Source organism: Cucumis melo, chromosome 8 (assembly GCF_025177605.1).
Source record: "Cucumis melo cultivar AY chromosome 8, USDA_Cmelo_AY_1.0, whole genome shotgun sequence".
NCBI lineage: Eukaryota > Viridiplantae > Streptophyta > Magnoliopsida > Cucurbitales > Cucurbitaceae > Cucumis > Cucumis melo.
This window is the reverse complement of record NC_066864.1, coordinates 27,552,199-27,565,748: the sequence shown is the minus strand read 5'-3', so window position 1 is coordinate 27,565,748 and position 13,550 is coordinate 27,552,199. Positions and strand designations below refer to the sequence as shown.

The 13,550-nt window shown below is 29.2% G+C and overlaps 1 protein-coding gene across 3 annotated transcripts; it reads right to left on the bottom strand.

The window, feature by feature from the left end:
* Positions 1 to 3,354: 3,354 nt before the first annotated feature.
* Positions 3,355 to 6,084, bottom strand: LOC103502167 (uncharacterized). Of its 3 annotated transcripts, XM_008466013.3 has the most exons (4): positions 5,844 to 6,030; positions 3,859 to 4,059; positions 3,720 to 3,780; positions 3,355 to 3,548 (listed from the first exon to the last, which is right to left on the bottom strand). In XM_008466013.3, the coding sequence occupies exons 1-3, from the start codon at positions 5,952 to 5,954 to the stop codon at positions 3,727 to 3,729; spliced, it is 366 nt and encodes a 121-aa protein (XP_008464235.1). In that variant the 5' UTR covers positions 5,955 to 6,030; the 3' UTR covers positions 3,355 to 3,548; positions 3,720 to 3,726. The 3 variants fall into 3 exon arrangements, with proteins under 3 accessions (XP_008464235.1, XP_008464236.1, XP_050944151.1); XM_008466014.3 differs by lacking the exon at positions 3,720 to 3,780 and having other exon boundaries at positions 5,844 to 6,084; XM_051088194.1 differs by lacking the exon at positions 3,720 to 3,780 and having other exon boundaries at positions 3,855 to 4,059; positions 5,844 to 6,072.
* Between the last annotated feature and the right edge of the window lie 7,466 nt (positions 6,085 to 13,550).

The window sequence follows — 13,550 nt, the reverse complement described above, 5'->3', positions numbered from 1 at the left end:
ATTTGAGATTATATGTTTTATCTTAACTTGCAAATAAAGCATAATACAAATGAAATTTGATTAGTTATATCATTGAACTTTCCTAGGGTGGTTCATTCACTTGGCCATGAGAAAAAAAAATATATATCATATGGTATCAGAAAGATAATGAAGAATTTGAGGTCTTGAAGAACCATAATTTTGAGAAATAAGTGCATTTATATCTTTACTAGTTTATCCACTGCCTGTTGTAATATCTTTAGTATTTGTTACATAAAAAATAATATTTCTAAAAAAGTATTAAAGTAGAATTAAACCATGTTAGGTTTAATTTAAGAATTATTAGCTCACAATAATTTATTCTAATAGATCTAATTGTGATCTAGTTGATTATGAAGATGCAGGTTATTTATCTAACCCATGCGAGTTAGATCTTACACGAGTTACTTAGTACATATAGAAGATTTTTTATATTATGACAGCTTATGAAGCAAATCAGAACAACTACTTTAAATCATGCAACGATATTGATGATGTACAAAACTAGCCAATAGTGTTTTTACGTGAAGACAAAACATCAAATGATGACATCAATTCTTCAAAAGACAACCTGCCTAGTCTTATTTACAATGGCAATTGCCAACTCTGACATTTGAAAAGCTTAAGCACAACATTGAAATGTAACAACTCGAGAATTCAATTGATGTACTCATAAGAGGAAGTAAAAATACTGCATTCTTTTCTTGACTATGTTTTTTCCCATTGAGTATTCCTAGCAATGTTTTTAATGAGGCAATTATTAAAGTATATAAAATGATGTATTCTTTTTCCTTCACCACGATTTTTTCATTCATTAACCTCTCTATCAATTTCCATAACTTTTTTGTCCCCTATTTATGTTTGGTTTTGTAATCATTATTCTCACAACCCTATCAATAGAGGTTGTAGAGATCATTTGTATATACACCAGTTCAATTGTCTTTTTCTTCTTTCTCTATTCTTTTTTCTTCTCTTGAGTTGTTTTATTATTCTTTATCTTATAACAATATATATATTCTATATATTCCTGAGAGAGAGCATTTGTTACTATTGAAATTGAAAAAAATAAATCAAGAAATTTATAATAAACAATAAATAAAATACTTATGCATGCCAATTGGGATTAACTATCATTTCAAAGCCAACATACATTTTCAATATTCTTTTTTTCTTTTGAAAATATTTGGGTTATTTGCAAATCATTTGTAGAAATAGGGGTGTTTTCTTCTTTTATTCCGTTCAGTTTGGAAAGATGGAATCTTTTTGTTCTAAAAGATAGATAATTTAAAGAAGAAAAAAAACTAAATTATGAACTTTGTTAAACTCAAGAAAAGCAGAAAATAAATATTTAAAACAATGAGAAACAACCTTTATTTTAACGAAAATTTTGCTAAATTAAAATTCTTACAGTGGTTGAAACTTCATCTATCAATGATTAACGTTAAGAACCAACTCCAACTAACACTATTTTTCACCTCTAATTTTGGAGACAACCATGTTTCATCACTAACTTCCTCAAATTAAACTAGATAAGAGTTTTTTTTTTTTTTTTTTTTTTACATCCCAATAAATTTTTCCAGCAATATCTACATTTTAATTCAATGAAGAAAAAAAATTGGTTGATTTCATGACTAAGAGTTACTTTATAATATCCATATTTTTCTCGCCAGTTTTGAAACTTATATGTATCTCTAACTTGGTTAAATTATTAAAAGAGAAAAAAAAGCAAAAGATGTGTAAAAGATGAAAAAATCTAAAACGAAAATGTTATCAAATATGAAAAAAGAAAATTAAAATAACAAAGATGGCGAGATTTAAAAAAAAAAAAAAAAAAAAAAAAAAAAAAAAAAAAAAAAAGATTTTCGGTGGCTTCAATAGACTGAATTGAATAAGACAATAAAATACCTTAGCTGTATGGTTGCAAACAGTTTGCAAATCACATTATTTTTCTAAATAATTTCTAAAACTACCCTAAAATAACACTGCCTATTGCCTCTTCTTTCTTTTCAATCCTTCCATTTTTCCTTCTACAAAACATAGACCTTTCTAATTTTGACTCTATTTACCCCATATTTAACATTAATCAAAATGATCATACTTCACATACTGACATTTTATGCTACTCTAATTTTATATATAAAAGATTATTATGGATAATATGAAAATGAAACTATTTATAAAATATAATAAAAAAATTAAATAGATTTAGATAAATTTTGTTTTATTTTATAAATAATTTCAATACTTTTCCATTTTTAAAAATGAAAAAAAAAAAGAAACACTAAATCGATTTCCTTTTTAATATTTTCACACGACAAAAACTCAATATATTTGAAATGCCGTAAAAAGAATCCTTTCTATATGTTTATGTTTTTCTTTTTTTTTTGGGTGGCGAAACTTGTATTTAGTTTCGTGGTTAATTTCTATGTACATGGTTCCTTTGCCCTCCTCAATTGTTATTTATGTTTGTAATTGTTTTGTGTCAAGATTAGTTTATTTTTTATTTCTTATCAAACAAACAATTCCCTAAATCCCTAACATTACAAGCATTTCTTTAACGTTTAAAACAGTCAATGATATGTATTTATGTTGAAGTGTAATGCTGTCATTAGTCACACTTTTTTGTTGGCAATAAGACATAATTGTCCAAGGAATGATGTGTTATGTACAAAAGTTGTCATGATTAATGCATTCTAGTTAAATCATAAAGTATTTTAAATAGTTTTAATTAATTTTTATTGAGTTTCATCACTATTAAAATTAAAATTAAGATTTCACTTCAAAACTATTTTAAATTAATTAATAGACATTAATGCCAACAACTAAATGCAAACATTTAATAGAAAGAAAAATAAGTTAAAAGTGTAAATTAATCTTTAATAATAATAATAATAAATAAATAACAACCATTTGTTGCCCTTTAAATAACCATAATTTTAGAAATAAAGAAAATTAATCTCCTCGTTATCTCCTATTTATTTCCTAAGGAAAAAATGTGTAGAAATACTTATATTTTTAAAAGTAAACACCAATAAAACACGCACGTATATATACAACACGACTCTGACATATAGATTTTTTTTTATAATTTTTTATTAAGAAAAAAAAAACAATTCTTAATTATTATCTATCACTTAGTTGCTCATCATTCGAAGAATAGAATTTGAAATCAGATTTCCTGTTTGTCATCACATGATAGGCGATTACAAGGACAAAAATAAGAAAACAAAAAACAATTAAAGGTATATTCTGCAACTTCTTTAGGTATTTAGGCATGCCTTTTAAAATGATTAAAATTTTTAAGAGTGATAAACCAATAAAAATACCCATTAGAAGTTGGTAGATAATAACTAGATCTATGATTCATGACCAAAAGTCACAGGTCATCTAGATAAAACTCAATATAATATGGCGAGTTAACAATACCAAATCCTTATAAGTACGTCCCAGCATATAAAAGTTGGGAATTTCAAGAGCTAATAGATGAAGGTAACTTAGAAAGTGGAGCCATTCCATCCAAAGTTGGATCCCTGCAGCAGCAGACAAAGCAATTATCTCAGTACCATTCCCAGGTTTAGCACAAGCCATTTAAGAGAATTCAATGTGAAATTAGTGTCTAAAAGTGATTCAAAGGTTTGCAAAAGACAGCCAGGAGTTGTGCATATTTGTTTCAGAAAAGGAAAAAAAAAAGATTTAGTTACATGATCTCTAGTTCTGGTGTAAAGCATGTAAACACTGTGCATACTCTTGACTCTGATGGGCCTAAACAAAAATAAGAAATGCAATGAGAAGTGCATGCATTTCAGTAACCCATCTTTAGAAAAAGATAGAATAACTTGCCTTGGTGTCGTAGAATTTGAGAAAGAATCTCGACTTGGGAACAGATAGCTTGGTCTCCAGAATTGTAGCAATTGCACCACTCAGTTTCTTGTTGACATCAGGGTTCAGACCACCGATGGACACCAACTCGCCATATGCTGCTGGCTGCTCATTGCCCCCAAATGACATGGGTACTGATCCCTTCAGCACAATCATTACGTACTGCTTGCAGCAAGATGTTCAAGTTCATCAGAAAGAATTTGACAAAAACCAATGTATTGTCACATCGGCACACAATTTCTAAAAAGATCCTCAACAAATCTCGTAACTGGAGTCACACACATGAATTAATAACAGGCTAATTGCTAAGAATAAAATGTCTGGATGAATAAATATTATATTTATTCACTTATGGTGTATGAGTTGTGACTGTAGGGTCTATGAACCTCATCTTCTTTGAATGAGCGTGGAAAGAAGGTACTCTAACTAATAGCTTAAAATCTAGTCACAGAAGAAGCTGAAACTCTACCAGGATCAAAGGGGAATAGCAAATGCACCACTTCATTCCTTGATTCAGAGAGAATCCCTTCATCAACACCAATATGGACATGAGGGCACATCAACATTTCAAGTTGCTTCTCTCTTCACATATATTATTTGTAAAAATTGTCACGTTCAAATTGTTAAAGAAGAAATGGAATTTTTTGTAAAAAGGAAAAAGAAAAGGCATTTCTTGAGATGAGGAAGTTCAACTCCAATGGAGCTAAGAGTAGGTTGCTTGAATATGGCTTCTCTTCTCTTGCAGTTCCTTTTTCAGCCTTTTCTGCAGCTCTTGGTTCCCTTCCTCCTTGGTCCTCTCCTTGTTAGGTAAGACAAATATTTTAAAAGGTCAAATTCTTTGAATGTAGGTTTTTCATAGTGTTAACAACTTAACAGTATGGATCATATTTAGAGATATTCTTCCTTTGCATTGAAACTTCGATCGTATATTCTCCACAAGGAGGAGTTAGAGAATTTGGGTCAGGTAACTGCCAGCTTTCTTCACCATCATATGATGGCCTCGCCTAATAAGGATCATGGATATAATAAAAAAATTGAAGAGAAGGATTTCAATACATGATGGTCACCAACCTACAATTTAATATCCTAGAAATTTTCTACGTACTCAAATATTATAGGACAAGCAAGTTATCTATCTCATAAGATTAGACGAGATTCATGCAAACTGGGCCAAACACTCATTGACGTGGAAAAAACAAAAACAAAAACAGCGACAGTTTTCTTGCCCAATTATGAGGTGAACCTCAATCATAATGGAAATTGATGCCATTCGATTGAACAATTGATGCCATTCGATTGAACAATTGATGCTACACCCTGAGGGAGGAGGGGAGCAGTCCTTGGAGAGCCAATTATTTTGTTACTAAATGAGGGACTTAGCTAGAGAACAATAATAGGATTTTAAAAGGATTAAGAAGTTTGGTAAGAGATCTGGTCCTAAGCTAGGTTAGATTTCTAATTAGGTTACATTGGAGTCACTTCTTGGTTCTGTTCGGCTCTTTTAAGACTGCGTTTTTCAATATCATGGATTGGTCTGGGTAAAAAGGTAGACATAGTCACAATGACCAACTAAAAATAACCAAGAAGTCATGCACTCAATCCAGTCGCCTATGAGAAGAAGATACCCAAGTACTTTAAACAGTTGCTAAGCTAGGTTGATTAACTAAGATCAACACTAAACTACAAAACTATAATCACAACTATAAGTAACAGCAACATTCTAACTTCCATCCTAACAAAGATCTAGAAACCCTAAAATACCATCCCAATAGCTGATTTTAGCCGTGAACAATCTAAAATGACAATCAAGTCAAAGGTTCTCAAATGGATCAAAAACTTCATCAATCGTTCTAAAATCAAACAGAAAAGTGAAGATTAAGCCTTGACGAGTACAATAACAGTTGTAAGGTGAATGGTAAATTAAATAGTGAAAATTAGAAACGTACGTTTTCTGGCTTGCCGATGATCTTGGCAACGGTCGATGAAGCCTCGGAGAGAACAGAGGAGGTGTCGATACCTTCAAGGCTGACATTTGTAGAAATGTTAAGGCAAGGCATCTTCTTCTTCTTCTTCTTCTTCTCCTTCTGTGTTCAGTGAATTCTTATCTGAGGAATCGTCTGCCCTTGTTTTCATCTTCAATCTCAGCTACTCCAAGAAGCTTCTGGGTTCTTCATCCATTGTTGGGCCGAAACGTGTGAAATGTTGGGCCATTGTTTTGTACAAGCAAATGGGCCGTCATACGTAGCCCGAATATTTTGGAGGGATGGTAGTTGGAAATGTAGAAATTATATTCAAAATAATAGCAACATTTTAAAAAAATTGTAAATGTAGTAAAATTTGTTAAAATCTATCAATGATAGGAGTCTATCATTGATAGACTATGTAACAAATATTAGTCTATCACGGATAAACTATAGGAGTCTATGAACGATAGAAATCTATCGCTGATAGACTTTGCTATATTTGCAATTTTTTTAAAAATATTGTTACATAGTTAATAATTATTCTAAAAATTACTATCCATTTTAATTACCTATAATAATAATTAAGTATATATAGAAACTATTTTAAAAATTTATAAATATAACCAAAATCTCATCGATAAAATCTGATAGTCTATCAATAATATACAAATATTTGCAATATGGTCCATCATCAATAGACATTGAAGATTTTGTTATATTAACAAATTTTCTAAAATATTACTATTTAATAATTTGAATCTAACTATTATATTTACGACTATGTAAAGCTTCAATTATTTTTATCATAAACATCCTATCATTTTCAATAATGTTGAATTTTTTTTAAGGGTGTAGGTCGGTTAATGGATGTTGGCTTTAGGAGAAAGTGGGCACCAAAACCAACTGGGAATTTTGGTTTGCTAATGAAGTGTGAGTGTTAGGCAGTGGTTAGGGTAACATGATTTTGAACTTCTTTGTTTCCCATTCATACAAATATCTCTATTTAAAATCAATGGTGGTAGTAGGTTTTGGAGCTTGCGTTACAATTTTCTAAAAAGATATTAAGGTTGGAGGCACTAAGACAGTGGCTTGGCCTTCATCCGGTGGTAGTGAGTTGAAATATTTTATCTTCGAGTATATATAAATAAGTGTTTGCAATTACTAGCAGACATCAATAGATTTGATGTATTCTTAAAATATTATTGCTAGTGAAATAAGTATTAAAAAATTTTATCCAAAATTCACAATGAGAATATTTTTAAAAAATACTTAAGGATAATATCGAAACTTATAAAAATTCAAAAGTATTTTTTAAAAAACAAAATACAAAGCCAACATTCAAATTATGGTACAAAACATGGGAGTATATCAATTGTAAATACTAACCAATATCTCTATCATATCAATCGTAAATATTACTAACCAAATATCATTTTGACTCTAATACCAATTGTATCTTGTTCCCTCTAAAAGATTAGCATTCATTCTTTGTTGTACAATCATTTGAGTAATTATATAGGTGTTGGTGCTGTTACACGATGATTAGTTATCGGGTTTGTACATGCAATTATAGTAATATTAGCCTCAAAATATTAGTAGACATAAAATATACATATAAAAAATTATAGATATATAAAAATTTAGATATAATTCTTGAAATCTAACAATAGTAATAAGATAAGAGTCTATTAATGGTAAAATCTACTACTAAGAAAAGTTCATTAATTATAGAATTTATCATCTATAAGTTTTGTCATGTACGTTTGTAATGTTTTTAAAAGAGAAATGGATATTATTATACACTTTATTACTAATACTAAAATGGCTATCCGTTGTTATATATTACTACTATTTTATATTAACTAAGCGGAATATCGTTACAATTATATCTATTATTATAAAAGGAAAATAGCAAACATGTAGAAATTAGTTCTGGAAAGCAAAAGTCGAAGAATATATATAAAAAAAAAATGTCGATAGAGATAGAAGTTTGTTTCAGTATCAAGCGTTTGATATAATCTAAAATTTTGTTATATTTTATAAATGTTTTTGGTTGATTTTGCTATATTTGAAAATGACTCATCGACAAACTATGAAACTCCATAAATTGAACTATCATATTTAATTTTATTCAATAATAATAAATGAAGAAGGACTGTATCAAATATAATTATTGATTAATTGCCTCTAAAGGTGTATTATTATATATACTCTTAATTAATATGATAGCTAGATCGATTATGATTAATTAAACATAGGCGTTGGGGATAACCATTTATACCAATAACTTCTTATCTAGGCAATTCGAGTTATAATTGGTCAATTGTTTTATTAGTTCTACGACATGGGGTTTTTTTTTATAATCAAAACTAATTTTAATAAATAAAATCAGAGAAAATACTTTGTTTGAATATATAGTAAAGAAGTGGTATGGAATCTTTCTTAAGATAATATCAGTAGTAGTTATCAATTGAATAAAAAAGATGACGATGAAATATAAATATAAATATAAATATAAAGAAAAGTGCTGTGATATGGTTGTAAGAGACATAAGACTTCAAAATAAAAATGACTAACATTACCTAACACAATATTATAATTCAAACAATTTGAAAAATGTTTTTAAAATTGTTAAAAAGTTGCTGACCTAACACACCTTCCTTTCAACACAACAACAAATCAATCCCTAAAAACCTAACAAATTAAAACATCTTTCATAAATGTGTAAAATATAATTTATAACGTCTCCAATTTAATCCAAATTCCTCAATATAATAATAATAAATAAATAACAAAACATCGCGTGAGAAATATGAATTTCCCTCCATAGTATTTGATATAAGCATATTTTTTAGAGATTCAACGATCCTTCATCTCCTACTACTTGTTGTATTGTAAAAAAATCGTAAATTTACTAAATGATAAATATGAAAATTACATTCAAATTAGCTTAGTTCGGTAGTTTGATTTTCCATTTTTACATGTTTTCTAGATAAAGATGAAATTCATCGGTCTCATTTTTAAAAAAATGAGTTATATTAAACTTCTAATAAATGTTTAATGATTTGATAATATTAACTTAACCCTTTTCGAGAGAGTTTACAATGTATTTACGATGCATTTTAAAAAAAAAAAAAATCAAAGGATTTGACAACAATTCAAAATAGTTATACAGTGTATTAAAAAGATTTATCTAAAGGTTTAAATAAAATTGAGTTTTTTAAGAACTATTTGAAGTCAATTCAAACAAGCCTTTAGTTTATTATTTGAACATCATGTTATATATTTATGTTTTGACTCCTAAATTATGTACCTATTTAGGAAATTGCCACAAAAGAAAGAGACACTCGCTAAGAAGAAAGAAATTTTTATTACAAAACCCAGGGAGGATGAACACTTTTGGACAACCCTCTTTTGTTCTCTTTGCTTGCTTTGGTTGGTTCATAAGTAAGGATCATACCTTCTATGTATAGACATAAAAGTCTTAGAGCCCAATCCAAAACATTTTTATAGAAATCTAACTATTCAAGATATTTTTAGTCTCATCCTTATCTAAAGAAACTCTCTAGAATCCCTTAACCTAAATAAAATCTAAAACATTTCTAGATTTTTTTTTTTATAGATATTTATTTACATCTTTCAACATAAATATAGAGAAATCTAATTTACACACTAATAAAATATTATAGATACTTCAAGACTCTTCTAAACTAGTTAGTGTTGATATATATTTTAACATGCATCTTGTTCTAGTTTTGTCCTAAATTCTTTTTAAAATAGTACATGTTTTAGTCTACGAACTTTTTAGAAAAACTTACTCTGGTCACTGTTATTAAAATTATGTTTATTGTTTAACAGAATGATGATGATGTAGTTCGTAACGACCCAAAAATTTTAAGTATGCATGCATGTAACTACTAAAATGCTATTTTTCAATAATCTTATATAGGAAAAACGTAAAGCCTCATTATTAACAAATTTTGAAAGAATAATTTAATGAAATAATAAATCAATTAATAAATGGTTTTCAGGTGGCCCCTACTACTAGGGTCAGTTAAGCATCGATATCCTATGGATGCACAATACTGGTAAATTCTGCATTGTTATCCCACTAGACAAAGTGTGCCCCTGAAAACTGGTGAGTTCCAAAGGAAACAAAAACTAATGAGTCTTGAAGGAAACACAAACTGCTAAGGGACACATTGTTTCAAGTAAGGGATAACTACTAGTAAGCCATAACATCTCACATATCAATCATATAATCATAACCATTGCCTCAACTTATAAACCCTAACTCAGTTACATGCTAAATCCACATATAAACTTAAGCAGTCACATGCTAAATTCAGTCCTACAAAATAAAGCAACCACAACTTCAGCTAGCAAGAATCCACAACTAGCAGTTATACAAAAAGAAATTCCAAGTTTTAAATTGAAGACGTTGGTTGCAATCCAAATTTTAATTAACCCAACTTAATTCCAAATAGCAGCTATAATAGCCACTTCACAGTTTCCACCACAGTTAATGGATTACCCAAGTAACCCAAGAACACCCATTACTCCAACTTTAATTCACATCTTTTGAAGGATTAGACTTTTAAACCAAAATTTCCAGAGACTAAGGTCACACAAGCTCTTACCCAAATGTATCTAAGTGCTCTCCAATTTGCCATATAGCACAGAAACGCCCAACCCTCCAATCTACACCAAATATATGACATTAATTAACAACAAATTTGGAACCAATGTGGATGGGTTGTAGGCCCATTGCAAAAAACCGACCTCAACCCACTACGGTTGAGGACAGTTGAACTGGAGAAGAGATTGAAAGATGAAGAAGCGGGGCGTGAGAGGAGAAGAAGAAGGTTTAACTTTTCTTTTTGAATTTTCAAGCAACCGCCCAAGACCCATTTTTTTTTATAATTATAATAATAAAAATAATAAAATATTATTATTCTTCAATAATAATATTAAAATCATTATTATTATTTATTATAAAATAAAGAACAAAGAAGCAAAATAAAAACAATGGAACAACCAAAGAAAATAATAGAGAATATAAGAGAACAATTGAACTCAATCGTGGTGTATCTTACAAAGTCACCACGCACCTCTATTTATAGAACATATCATGGTATAGGTTACATTATGAAATTAAATGGGATGAATGTTATAACATGGAATAAAAAGAGAGCTATATGAAAATTGGTAACCTATTTATAGGTTATGGATATCTATAATTATATTTACAATACTCCCCCTTAGATATCCATATTATATAAAAATAAATGTCTCGTTAAAATCTTACTAGGGAAAAACCCGATGGAAAAAAAAAATCCTAGTGAAAGGATAAAAGTACATCATTTTTATACATTAATAACTGTCTCATTAAAAACCTTGCTAGGAAAACCCAATTTGAAAAATCATAGTCAAGGAAATACGAGTGTAATATTTCTATTCCTTAAGGGCAATATTTCTACTTGAATACATCACTTGAGTTCCTAGTCCTTGCATTCTAATGTTGTGCACTAGTTTTTCAAATGTTGATGTGGGTAATGCTTTTGTGAATAAGTCTGCCAAGTTGTCTTTTGAAGAAATTTGTTGAACACTTATGTCACTATTTTCTTCAAGGTCATGTGTATATAAGAGTTTTGGTGAGATAAGCTTTGTTCTATCTCCTTTTATATACCCTCATTTCATTTGTGCTATATATGCGATATTATCTTCAAATAATATTGTTGGTAGATTTTTACTAAAAGACAAACCACATGTTTTTCGAATATGATGAGTCATTGACCTCGTCCATACACATTCTTTACTAGTTTTATGAATTGCAAGACTTTCTACATGATTCTAAGAAATGGTCGTAATGGTTTGCTTTACAGATCACCAAGATATAGCAGTTCCTCCACATTGAAACAGATAACCTGTTTGAGATATTGTTGTGTGTGGATTAGATAAATATTCAGCATCTGCATAACCAACTAGATCAAAATTTGATTTGTTTGAATAAAACAAACTCATATCAATCGTCTCTCGACGATAATGAAGCACCTGCTTAACTCCATTCCAATATCTTTTTGTTGGAGAAGAATTATATCTTGCTAATAAATTTACTGAAAATGTTATATCTGGTCTTGTGTTATTAGCAAGATACATCAGTCCACCTATTGCATTAAGGTATGATACTTCAGGACTAAGTAATTCTTTATTATCTTCTCGAGGTTGAAAGATATGTTTTTTCAAATCTAGTGATCGAATTACCATTTGAATGTTCAATGAGTGTGCTTTGTACATGTACAATCTTTTAAAAATCTTTTATGTATATGTCAATTGATGAACAAAAATTCCATCGGCTAAATGCTCGATTTGCAAACCAAGGCAAAATTTTGTTTTTCAAGATCTTTCATCTCAAATTCTTTTTTTGAGATATTCTATTATCTTTGAAAGCTTTTCAAAAGTTTCAATTATATTTAAATTATCAATATATACAGCTATAATCGCAAATGATTTTATAATAAAAACACATGAACAAATTGGATTATTTTGATAACCTTCTTTCAATAAATATTCACTTAAGTGATTGTACCACATTCGTTCTGATTGTTTCAATCCATATAATGATCTTTGTAATTTGATTGAACATATATCTCTAGAGTTTGAATTATATAATTCAGGTAACTTAAATTTTTTAGGGATTTTCATATAGATTTCATTTTTCAAAGGCCATACAGGTATGCTGTAACTACATCCATAAGATGCATTTTAAGATTTTCACATACAGTCAGACTAATTAAAAATCTTCATGTAATAGCATCCACTACGGGAGAATATGTTTCCTCATAATCAATATCTGATCTTTGAGAAAATCCTTATGCAACAAGTCATGCTTTATATCTAATGACCTCATTTTTTTCATTTCTTTTACGCACAAATACACGTTTAAATCTCACAGGTTTTACACTTTTAGGTGTATGAACTACAGGTCCAAAAACTTCACGTTTCATAAGTGAGTTCAATTATGCTTGAATGACTTCTTTCCACTTGGGCCAATTCTTTCTATTGCGACATTCGTCAACATATTTAGGTTCATAATTCTTAGTTTCATGAATGATATTATGTACAACATTATACGCAAAAATGTTATCTACAACTACGTCAGTTCTATTTCATCTTTTTTATGTCATGGTATAATTTATCGAGATCTCATTGTTATCTTCATATACTTAAGTCTTTTCAATATTTTCACCATTAGTCGTATCTTAAATGTTTCTATTGTCAATTAAATCATTTTGACTGTTGATCACTTTTCTTTTTCAAGGATTTTTATCCTTTGAACTTATTAGCCTACCACGCTTTTGGCGCAATGCTGATTCATTAATTGTATCAACTTGCTGAGTTGGGATCTCAATTTTAGATGGAGCATTTGCAGCTGGAATATATGACTTGGTCACTTTCTTAGTATCTGTAAATGTCTGGCATTTATTTTGCTACACATTGTAAATGAATTATCTTTTGAACTTTTAGTTTACATTGCTTTGTATGAAGATCTAAATGAGATAATAACGATACATTCCAGGCAATTTCATTTTCCAACTTCTTAATTCCTCCCCCTAATGTTGGAAAAGTTGTCTCATTAAAATAACAATCAGCAAATCGTGTAGCAAAGACATCCCCCACAAGAAGTTC

What these genes read in the sequence shown, in the direction of transcription:
- LOC103502167 (XM_051088194.1), bottom strand. Translation starts at nt 5,954, where the DNA reads ATGCCTTGCCTTAACATTTCTACAAATGTCAGCCTTGAAGGTATCGAC. An exon ending in TCATCGGCAAGCCAGAAAAC is followed by an intron (nt 4,060 to 5,843) that starts GTACGTTTCTAA and finishes TGCTGCAAGCAG; the next exon opens with TACGTAATGATTGTGCTGAA. An exon ending in ATTCTACGACACCAAGGCAA is followed by an intron (nt 3,549 to 3,854) that starts GTTATTCTATCT and finishes CTGCTGCTGCAG; the next exon opens with GGATCCAACTTTGGATGGAA.